Raw genomic sequence first — 17,657 nt, forward strand, 5'->3', positions numbered from 1 at the left:
TTTGTACTTTATAGGGGTTTAATTGCTGAGCTGTGCACTCTGTTGTTCATTCAGGGCTGTTAGGCTGCTATGTTTGATTCTGCTGCAACTGAGCTCATTAAAAAACCCTTTTTTTTTTCCCTCAAATGCTCTGTGTTGAGGGGTTTGGGCTTTATTTTTGGATGTCCGATCAGGTGTCCTGCCCTGCTAGGAGGCAGACTAGCCACTGTTTGGCTGTCGAGGCTCCGCCCTGCTGTTGTGTGATTCGCGCTGTTCCTGCAGGCTCTGCTGTGGTCTCCGCCACACCCTGCGGCAGAATCTCTTCGTTGTAGCGTGTTGCCTCAGCAACGGCAGGCTGAGTCAGCAGTGGGCGTGTATCTCAGTTGGGGCGGGTTGCCTCGGCAACGGCTGGCTGCGTCAGCAGTGGGCGTGTATCTCAGTTGGGGCGGGTTGCCTCGGCAACGGCTGGCTGCGTCAGCAGTGGGCGTGTATCTCAGTTGGGGCGGGTTGCCTCGGTAGTAGTGGACGCCCCTCCCCCACAGAGCGTCTCGGACCGTCTGCTCGGGATAGTTTGAAATCGCGGTTTTGTTCGTCCCACTGGGTATCCCAATCCCTGCAATCCCCTGGGCTGGCCTGCTGTCCAAGTCTCGTTCAGTCTCAAGTCCAGCCCTCTCAAGTCTCAGGTTGCCGGTTCAACAGGGCACCCGGACAAGCGCACCCTGTGGGGATTGCTGGGTAGGGCCGGCCGCCACCGCCCTGGCTGCCGGCTTCGCCAGGCAGACCTACTGCCTGGCGTCCCGTGTCTTTTTTATACTTGGGAGTTTCCCCGTTCTGTGGGCAACAAAGATCAGTCTGGAAATGCCGCTCTGACTCACCGTTTGCGGATTCAACGAGAAGAGCTCCAATCCTGGGTTGTTCTCACAGCGCCATCTTGGGTCCTCCCTCGAAAGTTTTTCTTTACCATGTGTTATTTAGAAGTGCATTGTTTAGTCTCCAAGCATTTGGAGATGTTCCATCTATAGTTCTGTTATTGATTTCTGGTTTAATTCCATTATAATCTGAGAGCAGACATCATGTCATTTCAATTCTTTCACATTTTTTCAGTTGTGTTTTATGGTCCAGAATTTAGTCTAACTTAGTGACTATCCCATGTATATTTGAGAATCATGTGAAATTTGCTGTTGTTAGATTGAGTTATCTATAGACATAAATTATATTCAGTTAATTCATGTTGCTGTTGAGTTCAACCATGTCGTTACTGATTTTCTGCCTGCTGTAACTGTCTATTTCTGATAGAGGGGTGCTGAAGTCTCTACCTATAATAGTGGATTTATTTGTTACGAATTGCTATGTCTTTCTCTAGTATTGACACCTTCATCATTATATAATGTCCTGCTTTATTGCTGATAAGGATTCTTGCTCTGAAGTCTGCACTGTCTGCAACTAATATAGGTACTCCCACTTTATTTTGATTAGTGTTAATGTAGTATACCTTTCTCCACTCCTGTATTTTAAATCTATATATGTGTTTTTGTTTAAACAAAAACTTTAAAGTTCATATCTTGTAGACAACATATAGTTAGGTCTTGTTTTTGGATTCACTCTGACAATTTCTTTTAATTACTGTATTTAGTTTGTTGATGTCTAGAGTGATTATTGATATCACTGAATTGACATGCTCATATTTGTTACTTTGTTTTTATTCATTGCCCTTAGTATTTGTTCCTGGTTTTGTTTCTGCTCTTTTTGTGCTTTTCTTAGTTTTAATTGAACATTTTATATAATTCTATTTTATCTCATTTCTTAGCATATCAACTATACTTATTTTTTTACTTTTTTCCCCAGTGGTTGTACTAGTGTTTGCAATATACATTGACAATAAAGTCAAGCCCACTTTTACTTTTTGCTTTTCTTTATTTATTTCACTTTTTTTAAATAGAGACAAGGCCTCACTATGTTTACCAGGCTGGTTTCAAACTCCTGGCCTCAAACAATCCTCTCACCTCAGCCTCCAAAAGTGCTAGAATTACAGATGTGAGTCATCGTGCCCATCCTCAGGTTCACTTTTCTTTTTTTTTTTTTGAGATGAAGTCTTGCTCCATCACCCAGGCTGGAGGGAAGTTAATGGGAAGTTAATGCAGCTCACTACAACCTCCATCTCCCAGGTTCAAATGATTCTCCTGCCTCAGCCTCCTGAGTAGCTGAAATTACAGGTGTGCACCACCACACCTGGCTAATTTTTGTATTTTTAGTAGAGACAGGTTTTCACCATGTTGGCCAGGCTGCTCTTGAACTCCTGGCCTTAAGTGCCTCAGCCTCCCAATGTGCTGGGATTACAGGCATGAGCCACCATGCCTGACCAAGTTTTAAATAGCACAGTACCACTTCACATACAGTGCAAGTACATTATAATAAAACATTTCTAATTTTTTCCTCCCATTAACTGTATAATAGTATAATTATCATTTCACTTATACATAAGCATAAATAATATAATTCAATACATTGTTGCTATTTACCTTTTTTTGAGACAGAGTCTCACTCTGTCACACAGGCTGGAATGTGGTGACATAATCTCGGCTCAATGCAACCTCTGCCTCCTGGGTTCATGCAATTCTCTGCCTCAGCCTCCTGAGCAGCTGGGATATAGGCAGTCACCACCACACCCACCTAATTATCTTTTTTTTTCCATTGGCCATGAACCTTGTGATTTGTGAGGAAAGGTGTCACAACCTTTTCATTCCTACAGGTGCAAAGATAAGAATTATATCTGATATCATCAAAAACCATGAAAATGAGAGTGGAGTAAAATATTTAAAATGTTGAGAGAAAAATCCACCAAATTAGAATTCTGGACCCTGTGAAATTGTCCTTTAAAAATGAAAGAAAAATTAAGACTTCAGAAATGAAGACACAAGGACCCAGGGGAAACTTTCTGTTTTTGTGCTTATGTGCAACGAAGAATGGACAGCCATGTAAAAATGTAACTGGATTAAAATATATGATCTAATGGTAATAGAGTGAAAAGGGAAAACCCAGCAATGCCTGTCTCTTCAGATACTTCTTGGCCTCTCTGTGTAGCATTCCTTCCTCCCAGGAATGGAGCAGTACCTCTTGGAATGAGGGTCTTCAAGGGGGAAGGGGAAAGGTAGAGAGTGACCTTCCTTGTTTTTATGGCTTGCTTTGAGGGAGAGGGGGATGTTCTAGTTTCTATGACTCACCTTGGGAAACAAGGATTGTTTTTGTTTTTGTTGTTGTTTTGTTTTTATTTTTGTTTTTGTTTTTGAGACAGAGTCTCCCTCTGTCACCCAGGCTGGAGTGTAGTGGCATGATCTCGGCTCATTGTAACCTCTGCCTCCCAAGTTAAAGTGATTCTCCTGCCTTAGTAGCTGGGATTACAGGTACATGCCATCACAGCCCGGCTAATTTTTGTATTTTTAGTAGAGCTAGGGTTTCACCACATAGGTTATGCTGGTCTTGAACTCCCAACCTCAGTTGATCCGCCCACCTTGGCCTTCCAAAGTGCTGGGATTATAGGTGTGAGCCATCCTGCCCAGCAGGAATCTTTCTGGTTTCTATAACTCACTTCATGGAGTGACAGGAGATAGGAAGGCAGAAGAAGCTCAGAAAGGCCTTGCTTCTGAGACCTTTCCAATCTTCAGTTCAAAGTAATCAGCATGCCACTCACCATACTTTGGGGTATGCTCCAATACTACTCTGTAAATAAGGTGTTTTTTCCTCTGGATTCTTTCAAGAGTGTTTTTTTATCTTCAATTTTCTGAAATTTGAATGTAATTTCCTACGTGTAGTGTTTTGGCATTTATTTGGTTTGGTGTTATCTAAACTTTCTATATCTATGGTTTAGCTTCTAACATTAATTTGGGAGAAATTATCAGTCATTATTGCTACAAATATTGCTTCTATTTCTTTCTTTTCCTTCTACTGATATCTCATTGTTCATATATTACATCTTCTGTAGTCCCAAAGTTCTTGGATATTCTGTTCTGCTTCTTTCTCTTTGCTTTTAAGTCTCAATTGTCATATCCTCAAGTTCAGAGATTCTTTCCTCAGCCATCTCCAGTCTACTAATGAGCCCATCAAAGGCATTCTTCATTTCTGTTACAGTGTTTTTGATCTAGATTTATTTGATATTTATTATGAGAACCTGATAGAGCTTCTGGAGGCAAAACCACCACCACCCTCCAATGGAGTTTTTATCTCTCAGTCTTATTCACTAAGCCTCCAACAATCCATCAATTACAGCTCTGGTTTCCCTACCCTAGATCTGATTTGAATAGAGGTTTCAGCTCCTGGGTTTCTGCTCCAGCAAGTTGTAATTCTTTGTACTCGCCTGTCTGTATCACTAGTTTTTCAAGCAACAGCTTGCCCTGTGACATCATTTCTCTAACAAATCTGAGAAAAAGTGTTGATTACTTTTTAGTATGTTGGGATTTTACATGCTCTTAGGATGGAATTACAACTTTCAAGCTACTTACATACCAGCCCATAACCCAGAAGTCTGTTCTGTTCATTTCTTAGATTGTTTCTTCTCCGTGATTCATGTTGAAAAGTTTCTATTGTTATGTTTTCACTTTCATTAATGTTTTCTTCTGTAATGTCCAACCTGTGTCCAACCTGTCTTTTACCCCATCTAGTGTATTTTTTATCTCAAGCATTGTACTTTTTATCTTCAGAAGTTTGATTTGGATCTTTTTCACCTCTTCCATGTCTCTAATTAACATTTTTTATCTTTCCTTTAACTTTTTGAACATATACAGTTATAATAACTGTTTTCATGTCTGCTAATTCTAACATCTGTGTTAATTCTGGGTTGGTTTCAACTTTATTATTATTCTCCTCATTATGACTCATATTATCCTACCTCTCTGCATGACTGGCATTTTTTTATTATATGTCAATTTAATATGTAAATTTTGCCCTGTTCAGGGCTGGATGTATTTTATTTCTATAAATATTCTTGAATTTTTTCCTAAAGTCTATTTAATATTCTTGATAACAGATTGATCCTTTTTGTGTTTGCTTATAATATTTGTTAGGTGGGATCAGAGAAGCATTTGGTCTAAGGATAATTATTTCCCACTAGTGAGGCAAGAGTCAACCCAACACCCCAGGAATGAGAATATTTTCCTCAGTCTGGCTGGTGGGAACAGGTACTGTTTGCAGTCTTGTATGAGCTCCAGATACTGCTCCCTCTAATCTTTTTGTCTAGTTGCTTCTCCAGTCTCAGGTAGTGTACACAGGTGCTACCACTTGAGGGGGGTCCCTCAATGCATATCTAGGTTCTTTTTTGTGCAGCTCTTTCCTCTCTGCTACTCTTCCCTGAAGCCCTCTTTGCCTTAGTCTTTCTCAGTCAGCTTCATCTCCTCAATTCAAAGTGTTTTCCAGAATTCAACAAGAATTCTCCTCCCTGAGCCATGCCTGAAAATTCTCTTAAATCAGTAAGCTGGTAGACATGTAGGATCCATTTCAGCTTCTCATTTCTCAAGAATCACTATTTGTTGTTGTCTGATGTCTAATGTTTTGAAAACTGTTCTTTGATGTATTTTTTCAGTGTTTTATTATTTGGGGTAAGAGAATAAATCCAGTTCCTGCAGAGCCTGTGTATCCCTATTACCAAGACATGACCTTTCTGGAGTCTCTACTAAATATTCTCCACTGAGAACATCTAGTTTTCTCCACCCGGCTGGTCTGAACAAAGCTTCCCCATGTGAGCTCTCAGGATTGCTCACCTTACTGTTTTCTGCCAGTGCTTTTCTTAGTTTCATGGAGTTTCCTCCATACTTGTGTGACTTAGCTTTCAGCAACAAACACAAGAGCAAACCTATACCTTTTTCTGCAGCTCTTTCTCTATGCCACTTCCTCTGCTTTGGCAGTCTACCTTGAAAACTGTGACTGCCTTGGCCTCATCAAACTTCAATCTCTGAATCCTCCACTCATGGGCACCCCTGTACTCTGTGTGGGTTCTCCTTTCCTGCTCTGAGGTCTGCAGAGTGCCTCCAGGCAGAGAAAGGAGTTGATAATGGGGTTCATTTTATTTGTCTCCTTTTCTTTCAGGGATCATAGCCCTGTGTTTCCTGTTATCCAATGTTTAAAAACTGCTGCTTCATTTATTTGTCCAGTGTTCTTGTTGTTTATTATGAGAGTACAAGACCAACACAAGTTTCTGCATCATAGTGAAAGCAGAATTTTTTAATGTAATTATTTCAAATGACCAAATGCAAATTATTATATCAAAAGTGTTTTTTCAAATTAATATCCCACTCTTACCAAAATTCTGATCACTCCTCTATAGAGGACTTGGACCTTGTTTAAGAATAACTCATCTGGTGAAATCCGTGGATTTTAAGCCTTTAATTCAACATTTATTTAAACATTTCATAAACTGTATTGCCTGGAAGGCATGGTGCTTGGTTCTGAATATACGGGGAAGATGCCATTGAAGACTTAAGAATTTCACTATCAAAGTCAGTACCTTGTCAGAGTATTATAAACCCAGTAAGGGCAGTGACAGAGATAATTGTGCAAAATATTAATGAGGCAGGGAAAGGGGAGGGGAACAGGCCACTGAATCCAGTTTAAAGACAGGTGGAAGGTTGTCAGGGATTACTTCTGGAGGTGACATTTAAGCTGAGTCTTTAAACGGGGAAGCAATTCACCAGGCAAAGAGAGAACAGTTTGAGCAAAAGCATCAGGCAGAAACAGCACACAGTTTGGGAACAACAGGCAATTTAAGGTTGCTGAAGCAATAATTCCCAGAGAGGGAGAGGCAGCAGATAGAGCTGGAGAGGCCAGGAAAGGTCAGGACAGGGAGGGCCTTCTGTGTCACACTGGGGAGCCTGCCACTAAGGGGTGAGTCTTTTACATAACTTTGCTTGGTTGCTGGCAGGATGCATGCCTGCCTCAGCATGCAGCAGGTATTATTAGATGATGATCATGAAAGGCAAATCTGAGAAACCACAAAACTCTGAGCAGAGCCAAAATCCCTTAGGTTTTGAGGTTCCAGAAAGTTATCTGACTCCTCTGACCCTTTGCAAATTCAGCTGAGATGTGTGGCCATGGTGGTCAGCCAGCCCTGAGGTGCTGCTTTCTTGGCAGTTGGCTGAGCCTCTAGGCTTGCATCTATGGCTGGAGCATAGTAAGGAGGGGGAAGGGGAGAGTGTGAGTGAGACAGAGAAGAAAGACAGTGCTAGGAGATAGGAAGTCACGCTGAGAGGCACAGCCACAATGGGACTCAGATTGAAGGGATAGATCAAGAAGCACTTTAACGCAAGAAGATGATTTCTAGTGTGGAGAGGAGAATCATATCCTTCCTCCCAGAAAACTCTGCAAATACTTGGTGACCAACTGGACCACAAAGCTGTGTTTTCAGGGACTCCCTCTCTCCCCATTATAGGGGTCTCTGGGAGTGGGGCAGGGTTTCCAGTCTGAACTCAAGCCAGGATCCAGACACATCTAAACAAGGCGGATGGGCTGGCCCCAGCAGAAGTTTATTTGTATGACGAGTTGAGGGACTTTCAGAAAAATAATCTACATGGAAGAAAATGGAAATTCCACCTGATCAGCTCAACCCATAACAAGACTGAGTCCTTTGCAGGGCATGGAGTTTGAAAAAATCTTCAAATGAGCAGATCACCAGGGCATGAGTAGTTCTGGTCAGGTATTTTCTTTAACAGGTATAACATGAAGAAGGGGACTAAGGCATTCCTCCTGGCTTTGAAACAGAATATAAAGCATCTCTGGCTCCTTGAGGGCTTCAGGTGCTGAGCTGTAGTGAGAAAGGGAATACCCCTGGGCTGTCCAGCAGGAGGTAGAAGGGTTGAAGAACAGGATGATCCACACAGGTGCCTGGCAATATGCCCACACAGAAGCAATAATATGTTCATGAACATGTGTGAGACATGCTCTGGAACTGCAGGGATATCTTGGGGGTGATTGGTAGTGGAGTGAGATTCCACATGAGTTGGAAGAAGCATGAACTAGGGAAAAGTGGATTATGACTGTTAATGGCTCCCACTGTGTAAGTGAGTGAGGCCTGGGAAAAGTTGAGTTCTACTAGGAAAGTGCAAAGTTTAGGTTTCTCCAGGGAATAGTTCGCAGGATTGTCCTTGCAGAAGTCCAACCTGGACACCGTTGATCAGCTGAAACTTTTTCTCTTGAATTCTCCCTTTTGCAGCATGTTTATGAGCTGCAAATGTCCCTCTTTGCTCAGGCCTAGGGCAGGAGTCCTTCCTAGATCCTCATCTCTACACACGTCCATCTCATGCTGATTAAATCCCACATGCAATCGCAACCACTAAAAAAAACAAAAACAAAACAAAAAAAAACAGGGATAGGTGCAGAGGTGCCTGTCTGAGCAAAATTCAGAGGAGATACAGGGAGGCATCTGTGCCAAGCTCACACAAAGACAGACTCTGAGACAAAAGATAGAAAGACATTAAGTACAAACAGCTCTTTTGTTTTCCACCTTATCATTTTCCATATTTTCTAAATTATCTACAAAAAAAGGCAAATGCCAGTTTTTCAAAACCAAATGTAAAAGATACGAGTAAGCACAGCTTTTCACAATCTACATGGATGAGGCTTATCTGAGTTTTATGTGCTTTCCCTTCTGGTCACCCCTAGGGTGTTTGATCTTGATTATGTAATACACAGGAGTCACAGAGAGCAACCACCTGGTATGACGAAGGGAGTTCCATCATGCAGATGATGCGAAAGGTTTGTGTGGCTAAGCACTGCCAAATCCAAGCAATCTATGCTTCTTGGCATCCCCCTTGGGGTCAAGAACCCTTCTGTGGAAGGAGACAGACATTAACATATTTTCCCACTCACCTCCAATGGATCTTGGCTCATCCAGTGAGACTGACTGACAATCCTCAAAGGCTGTTGGCCAACTATTTGCAAGAGAGGTCCATGGAAAGAGGCCTCCTTCACCTGTTACCTTTTCTCTATCACTTCACATCCATGGGTCCCTAAGCCCCAAGAGAAGGGTCAAGTGCAAATCTGGTAAGCCAAGAAGACCTAGCAGTTGTCAACTTAATCAGCCTTCAGGAAAATATATGGCTATATGAGCACAGTAAATTTGCTATAGAGACAGGCACAGGAGGTGAGTTTAGAACACGGCCTCGTCGCTTCACCTGATAAAAATAAGACCCAGGTTTTTTAGTAGAATGAATTACTTAAGTTTTATATTTAACAGGGGGTGACACCAAGGCTCTCACTGCTTTTCAAAACATTTGAGGAATCTGGGCTGCCTGCTTCTGCATATGTTAGCAGCCATCACAACATATGCTCTGGCGGATGGCAATGAAGAACCAGAAGCCCATGTGTCTCTCCCACCCCCTGAGATGAGAGATTGTCTTTCTGACTTTGGGTTCATTCTCTTTAATTGGGTGAGAGATTTTCAATGTGTTTCGGATAAACTACTGGGAAATAGCTATGCTGTGTTCTGCACTGGGCCAGTTGCATCTATTATTGCTTGTCACTATAACAACCTTTGGAAGTAATGATCTCATTTTGCAGATGACAAAATAAAGAAGCTCAGAGAGGTCCAGAACTTTCCCAAGATCACACAGCTAATGAATGGTGGAGTTGAGATTCATATCCAGGTATCCCCATTCCAAAGCCTTCCTTTATGAGACATCAACCACAACCCCTGCACAGCAAGGAATCTAGGATGAGGTGAATCAAAGAAGCTTCACCATTTTTATTGGTATATGGCATGGACATTGTTATAGTTTAATCCCTCTCCTAAGACAGTTCCAAAGTGGATGGGTACCAAGAAATTCCACAGAGATTCTGAGCTCTGCTGGTGAGCACCTCTCCAATTATCCAAGGCAAGTGTTAATTTCAGACTGACTTTTTACCATCCAAAATGTTTCTGGACTGTCTCTTCCCTAAGTGAGGACCACCAGCATAATTACCACAAGATTCCATACCACATCACTGAGAAAGTGTCCCACTGCTTTTGCATCCATGAAAGCTTAAGTATATGAAATCCAGCAGGAAATCCAAAGTGAAGTTCTTTTTGTTGACAACTTTCTCTGAATTATTCATGAAACTTTTACTTTGCAGAAAGATTTTTTTTAAAAACAATTTTCCATTGAAGGCCTACATGGAAGACTCAATCTGAGCCCATGAAGCATCATCTTTCCTTTTGGGAAATGGCAGTGCTGGTGGTGATGAGATTGGGTATGGGGCAATGGCCCATTGGGTAGAGGAAACCAATGGGGAAGCTTGGTGAGAGTAGGAATAAGGGGTGCCTATGGCCCTCTCCATTCAGTTTACCAGCTGAGGGTAATAATAGATATCTGGGTTTCACAGGATCTGAGAGGGCATGTCTAGGGCAACACTGAATTACATGGCTTGACAGAAATTTGATCCAAGCATCAAACCCAGTGAATGGGCAGAAGGGCAGAGAGAAGGCAGGTAGAAGCCATAGGCTGGTGGCTGAAACCCAGGGCACAGCAGAAGGTTTAGTGCCTCAATAGAGTCCTTGGGCCATGAAACTTGCCCCAGCAGCTTTTCCAGGCTTCCTGCAGCCTGCAGCATGCATGCAGACTGTGGCTGAGGGAGCCACCCGCTGGGACCAGCTCTGCTGCTCAGGAGGCTCAAATCCATCTGTATGTCACTGTCATCAGCTCACACACTCCTTCCAATCCCTGCATGATCAGTGCCAATGTCTCACCAACAGATTAAGACCTGGATAGAAGTACAAGAAATAGGATTTTAAACTCAATTCCCCAGGTGACCCTTGTTAACTTTTTCACCCTCAGAGATATTAATAGTTCCTTTTTATATACTATAGCAATTTGTGGGGTAGGTTTTTTGGTAGCTTAACATTTTTTTTTTACTTCAGTTAGACATGTAATCTATTTAAACGTAATATGGGGAAAAGAAAAGTGAATGTAGAAATAATGTAGAAATGTAGAAATATTCTTCCTGGCAGAAATACTTTTACTAGTTTCTGGGCGTAATATCAGCCCAGCAAAAGTTATCTGCAAATACAGACGTTCCCATGTACATCAAAGACACTCAAGTTCTTTTTTTTTTCTTTTAACAAATGAATCATTTTATGCTACTGAAATAACTCTGTGATGTGCTATTGGCATTTCAGGAGCTAAATAGACTCTTTGGACCAGCCAACTTCTACTGCAAGCATCAAACATGCACAGGCTTTAGTCTCAGGCAGACCCTAGGAGTTCTGGCTTTGCTACTTATTAGCTGTGGTAACTTGGGCAAGTCACTTAATCTCTCTAAGCCTTAGCTTCCTCATCTGTGAAATGGGAATAATGTCAGTCACATGCCACGGAAAAATCCAGGAATGAGAATGGCCAGTGGGCTATGTCAAAGGCCAGACACAACTTCCATCCTGGGTGAATGCTGCAACCAAGACAGTGAGCAGGCAAACCTTGCCCTTGCCCTCACTCCCTCCAAAATCAAGATCTTTTGTTGTTTGTTTGTTTTGAAACAGAGTCTCGCTCTGTCACCCAGCCTGGAGTGCAATGGCAGGATCTTGGCTCACTGCAATCTCAGCCACCCAGGTTCAAGCTATTCTCATATCTCAGCATCCTGAGTAGCTGGGATTACAGGCGCCCACCACCACGCCCGGCTAGTTTTTGTATTTTTAGTAGAGATGGGGTTTCACCATGTTGGCCAGGCTGGTCTTGAACTCCTGACCTCAGGTGATCTGCCTGCCTCAGTCTCCCAAAGTGCTGAGATTACCACACCCAGCAACTCCCTCCACAATCTTAAAGCTCCTTGGACAACCCCCATTCCCATGACCTGAGAATTTTTATGCACTCCTGCTGAAAGGGATTGGCCTTTCAGTGTTCCCCTCCACCATGAGCTGTTTCCATGAAAAGGTCCCAAGGGTGACTTGCAGGCTATGGTCACACCACCACAAGCCTTCTCCCATCCCTGCCTCTACCTATTGCCCTCTAAATAAGGAGCCAGTGCTGCCAGGCTGAGAACTTCTGCCCAGTATGGATCCTGGGTGGCCTCTCGCCTCTCTTTTCCTGGGCCCCCAGCCAGCTCCCCATTACCCTACAGAAGCTCCCTGCTCACTTCATTCCTGCCTCATAGTTGGAATGGCAGTGGCTGCCAGAACCCCTGGGGAGTGTGGAGGCTGATGGGGGTCTGGGGAGGCAGCCAGGCCCAAGAGCAAGTTAATGTTACAGCCCTGGATAAGTGAGCTGGGTGGGTTAACGTCAGGGTGATGATGGGTGGAGGGGAGGACCAGGCTGCTGAACCAACTATAAAGATAGGTCAAGTCAAATATCATCAACATGGAGCAAGCAGGTGAGCTAGAGAGTGTACCCGAGCTATGGTCTCTGCCAGCCGCGGCTCAGCTCGGGTCCCTCTGCTCTCAACCCAAGTGCCCAATGCAGGCTTTGGTTTCATGTCAGCAGCCTTCATCTGCCTTCCAACAATAAGCCCCTGCCACCATGTGGGAGGGAGAAAAACAAGAAGGGTGTTATTTTTAGGGCCATTAATTCTGACCACGTGCCTGAGAGGCAAGATGGATGGCCCTGGGACAGAGGCTGTTCATCACTATGTCCCAGGGAGCAGAATGTCTTCAGGGCACGCTGTGGGCTCTCATCTTCCTAGGCATCCTAGTGGGCATGGTAGTATCCTTGCTTGCGGGCTCCCCTGCCAATGACAGGCAGCTGGACTCAAGAGGCTGGGGCACCCTGCTGTCCAGGTCTTGCACAGGGCTAGCTGGAGAGATCACCAGGGTAAATTGGGAAAGTGGCTACCTGGTGGGGATCAAGTGGCAGCAGAGGCTCTACTGCAACATGGGCATTGGCTTTCACCTCCAGGTGCCCCCCGACGGCCGGATCAGTGGAACCCACAAGGAGACCCCCTATGGTGAGTGCCAGCTACAGCCATTTGGGACGCTTGGGGGCTTGGGCTCATGCAGGACTAAAAGGTGAAGGTGCCTTTCTCTAGTGGACATGATGCACTATAAAGGGGGCAGAAATGCTGCTCACCACTTAGATGACTCTGTGGGACTCTGCCTGGGTGCAGGTTTGATATACTGGGGTCCAAGCATCCTGGTGTTATTTGCTATCATCTTGGTTAGATCCTCAGTGGCAGTAACTATTGCAACATTACAGGCCCATCTGATGCCTTGTAAGACCACTGGGAACCATAAGTCTGGGAAGCCCCCAAGGCAGAGGTAGGGAGAATGAGTTAGTATACTGGGATCAAATTAGACACAAACTCATTTTTATTCAGCTTCCCTCTTGGAGAAGAAAAGGAAACTCAATTGCAAAATGTCCAACTGAAGCACATCCTTCTTTTTACTGCAGTGAGCTCCCTCTGTCTCCAGGTTCTTACCCTGCAAGCTGACAAGTTGCTGTATGGTTAGTCTCCTATCCAAGAAAGGACGGGGGCTGCAGGATCCAAGAAAGCCATTGGCCATGGTCTGGCTGCTGTGTTTTCAAGATTAGGTGGGTTGAGATTTGCTGAAACATGTAGAGTACACATTAGGAATAATGATAATCAGAATTTATATTTTTACCCAAGTCAAGGACCTCAAGTAATTTTGTCATTGAAAGCCCAGATTCAAAGCTCATCTTAAAGAGATAACTAAGTGGTCATTGCAGTCCCTAACTCTGACATCAGAACTTTCCCTTGCAGAAGTGGACTTTTAACAGCACCATGGCAGCACTTGATGAGTCTAGCAGCCAGAGTCTCCTCGATTTAGAGGGATCATGGAAGGGGTGACAGAGAGTCTGACTTTCTAGGAGAAGGGGGATGGACTGGGATGCCCTTGTTGGCTCAAGTTCTCACTCTGATTTGCACGAGCCTTAGGTAATGTGGTTCCTGTTTCCTTGTCAGGCCTGCTGGAAATTTCCACTGTGGAGCAAGGCATGGTGAGTCTCTTTGGAGTGAGAAGTGCCCTCTTCATTGCCATGAACAGTGAAGGAAGATTGTACACAACGGTGAGTTCACCAGGCCAGGAAAGTGCCAGGTTTACAAGGCTTGCTGCTTACACATTTGAAGAAAATAATACTAAATTCTGAGTAGAGAAGTGACTATTTATCTACATGGGAAAGGAAAGGCTGAGAAAGGAGCTGTGCAAGAGAAGGGCATTGCAGCTTTTGCTTCTTCAGCCTCATGGGTGATTGTCCTCTGCTCTGTGCTGCTTCTGTTCCCACCTGCCAGATGGAGCCTGTGTGATTAAACAGAAACCACAGCTCAGGGAGCTCGTGGGCCAAAGGAAAACCTGCATTATGGCATCCAGGCCTGTGTGCCTTGTAAATAGGGCTGGCAGTGACTCCCAACCCTCATCTGTGCCTGGGATTTGCTGACTTTTAAACATTGCCAGCCTGATGCTGTGGAATGATCTTTCATTTCAGTTTCAATATTCTGTCTCCCGATTACATAAGAGGCCAGGCAGCTTTGCACAGGTCTGCTGATCATTCTTGTCCCCTCTGTGGTGAAAGGACTCTGAGTCTTCACCATTTCCCCATGGGGTAATTTGTATTTTTCTTACCGGTTTGTGCCTTCCTTATATATTCAGAGCACTGATTGACTGTTTGCTGGTTTTGCCAGTTCCTTCTTTACATCTTTGTAATCACATCAAGAACTCAGATCCTGTGACTTCAGGTCTGGATGTGGCATTTATGTGCCTGTGAGTGTCTGCTCAGTGTTTTTGTGTATGCATGTAGGTAGCCACATTCTACTCATCTCCAAAATATCTGAAGTGTCTTAAAATAATGCATAGAAGTTGAAAAGCATAATGACAAATAGAAATAAAATGGCACAGAGAAACCATTTTTATCCTGGAGGAAGTAAGATTGCAGATATGTAGGATGCAGAGGACCTTTCAAGTGTGATAATGTGCTTCCTAATGGCCCAAGTGGAAGGAGCAACATGATCAGCTACATGATCTAGTCTGTCCACAAAGAAACAGCAAAGCTCATTTTACACCATTTGTTTGAAGGGAAGAGTGGGTGTGCGTGAAGTGGAGGCAAAGGCTGCTGTGACATCTAGGTAGCAAACACAGCAGGAACTTCAGATTTCTTCCATTGATTTATCTTGAAAATGGAAAATGTGTCAGCAAAGACCCTCTCTGCGAGCCAATCCCAGGAGGAGGACAACACCTGCCTGTCACTGTTCTCACATTCTGAGCAGCTGCCAACTATGTCACCTTCTCAGAGGTGGCTCTGCCATCTCACCTGTCCTGGGAAAGAGGTGAGAGGTGGGATTCCTCTTGTGCGAAGTATAACAGTTCTTCTTTAAAGTTTCCTTTCTTGTTAAAGAATAAGTGTGCTAATAACTTTGTTAAGCCCTATCCTATGTAGCTGTTAGACATGCCATGCTTACAGGCACCTAGTACATTCTATGCCCTTGTACTTAACCTAGATATCTGTGTTGGACGTGCTCACAGGCATGTCGCAGCTCTCCATTGCATTTACCTGTTTAGAAAGTTTTAAGTTGTTAGCCTAACGGGTTTTAGTTTAGATTGTGAGTCCTGGTTCCAGCCAATGGAGATCAGACACAGCAGTAAGAATGACCCCAAATGCATAAGGGATAAATTTGTCTGCTTTCCTTTATTCATTGTACTTTTGTGGGATGATGGCTAGCGAGGGTACCTTCTGGCAGTCCAGGAAGTAAAAACTTTGTTGCTGAAAGATACATTGTCTCAGGGCTGATTTTTCTTGGAGGCACCTAGCATCTATTTCCAACATCAATTTCTAATTCTCTGAAGAAGGAGACAGGGGTTAACTTTGAGCAATTTTTGCCTTTTTCATCATTTTCTGTTTTGAGGCTGCTTTATCTTAAAAGTCACAATCTTGCTGCTACATGAGATGATGCCTCCATTTCCAGATACAAGCCAGAGCGTACAGGGCAGCAGGACATGCCTGAAGGTCACTGAAATAGAAAGGGGCAGGTTCTGCAAAAGGGGTCGGATGCTAGTGCGTTTCTTGGGAGCTGGTTTCAGGAAACAACAGTGGGACTGTGGGCTGGAGAGAATGCAGCCAACCAGATGCTCAAAACCTAGCGGGCTCCCAGCAAGGGCACCTGGGGCTCCATCCTTCCAGGAGACCCTGAGACAGGGCTGTACATGCCCCTGAAAGGCCTCCCCATCCTGAGGAGGTGGGGGCTGGGGACATTGCCCACCACTCCCACTGCCACGGGTGGACTGCTGTGCCTGGCACTTTCCACCTGCCATATGCATGGGCAGAGCAGGCTGTGCTGTAGGACACAGCCATTGGCAGAGGTGCTCAGGGCTGCCTGGGAGGTGGGGCCCGTGGGTCTGGACATGGCTACTGCAAAGCAACCTAGGTAGTATTGGCAGCATCCATGCACAGCACAGTCTCAGGGAGATCAAGGGCAATGACCTGGCCTTTCCAAATTATTTGGAGATTTAACTCCAGGCAGTTGTTTCATCCAAACCTTTAATAGACTAAATGTATTACTTACATGAGTGTTGACAAAGCTGGGAATGATTATTATATTGGTCTTGATTAAGTTGGAAATAATTACTTATAATTAAGATTCTAATAACCTCCACTATGTAGAAAAGATATTTCAAAATAAAACCAAACAAACAAATGTAAAGGTGTGACAAATATCACTCGACTGTGGGTTCTCATGTGGTTATTTATGCAGCATTTCTGTCTTCTGGGAAACTCACGTTCAGTCTTGAGTTAGAGCCCATCGTCACCTAGATCCCTGTGAGACACGCCGAGAGGGCCACTGGGGCAGGACCTGTGCTGGGGGGTGACCCTCAGGCCTCTCCTCCCTACCCGCCAGCCCCTCCAACCCCGAGATCAATCCTCAGCCCCCCCAGCCCCCAGATCACTCATCAGCCCCCCAGCCCACAGATCACTCCTAAGCCCCCCATAGATCACTCCTCAGCTACCGCTGAAGATCACTCCTCAGTCCACCACCCCCAGATCACTTCTCAGCCCCCCCAGCCCCCAGATCACTCCTCAGCCCCCCCCATAGATCACTCCTCAGCCCCTCCTGCAGATCACTCCTCAGCTTCCCCAGCCCCTAGATCACTCCTCAGTCCCCCAGTCCCCAGATCACTCCTCAGACCCCAACCTTCAGATCACTCCTCAGCCCCCACTGCAGATCACTCCTCAGCACCTCCGGCCCCCAGATCCCTCCTCTGTGGCCCAGCCTCATGCCAAGATCCCAAGATGCCAAGAGCCAGGCTGCTGGAGCACTGGTCCCAGCAGCCAACCACTCTGTCACTAAGTTTCAGACACTTTGCAATTAAGATGCTGTCAATAATTTCCCAATGCCCTTGCAACAGAGCCCAGCTCCAACTTATTTTATTTTTAATTTTTTATTGGATTGTAGGTTTTGGGGTACATGTGCAGAACATGCAAGACAGTTGCATAGGTACACACATGGCAGTGTGTTTTGCTTCCTTTCTCCCCTTCACCCACATTTGGCATTTCTCCCCAGGCTATCCCTCCCCAGCTCCCCCCCCACTGGCCCGCCCCTTTTCCCCCCAATAGACCCCAGTGTTTAGTACTCCCCTTCCTGTGTCCATGTGTTCTCATTTTTCATCACCCGCCTATGAGTGAGAATATGCGGTATTTCATTTTCTGTTCTTGTGTCAGTTTGCTGAGAATGATGTTCTCCAGATTCATCCATGTCCCTACAAACGACATGAACTCATCATTTCTGAT

General features: G+C 44.5%; 1 protein-coding gene across 2 annotated transcripts; it reads left to right on the forward strand.

The window, feature by feature from the left end:
* Positions 1 to 4,948: 4,948 nt before the first annotated feature.
* Positions 4,949 to 16,898, forward strand: LOC100398595 (fibroblast growth factor 6-like). Of its 2 annotated transcripts, none has more exons than XM_035258546.3 (2): positions 4,949 to 12,867; positions 13,843 to 16,898. In XM_035258546.3, exons 1-2 carry the CDS (start codon positions 12,522 to 12,524, stop codon positions 14,025 to 14,027), a joined length of 531 nt encoding a protein of 176 aa, XP_035114437.3. In that variant the 5' UTR covers positions 4,949 to 12,521; the 3' UTR covers positions 14,028 to 16,898. The 2 variants fall into 2 exon arrangements, 1 of the variants encoding a protein (XP_035114437.3); XR_004729254.3 differs by lacking the exon at positions 4,949 to 12,867 and adding an exon at positions 12,884 to 13,451 and having other exon boundaries at positions 13,843 to 13,976.
* Positions 16,899 to 17,657: the final 759 nt, after the last annotated feature.

The sequence above is a fragment of the Callithrix jacchus genome, chromosome 9 (genome assembly GCF_049354715.1).
Source record: "Callithrix jacchus isolate 240 chromosome 9, calJac240_pri, whole genome shotgun sequence".
NCBI classification, from domain to species: domain Eukaryota; kingdom Metazoa; phylum Chordata; class Mammalia; order Primates; family Cebidae; genus Callithrix; species Callithrix jacchus.

What these genes read in the sequence shown, in the direction of transcription:
- LOC100398595 (XM_035258546.3), top strand. Translation starts at nt 12,522, where the DNA reads ATGGCCCTGGGACAGAGGCTGTTCATCACTATGTCCCAGGGAGCAGAA. An exon ending in CCACAAGGAGACCCCCTATG is followed by an intron (nt 12,868 to 13,842) that starts GTGAGTGCCAGC and finishes TTTCCTTGTCAG; the next exon opens with GCCTGCTGGAAATTTCCACT.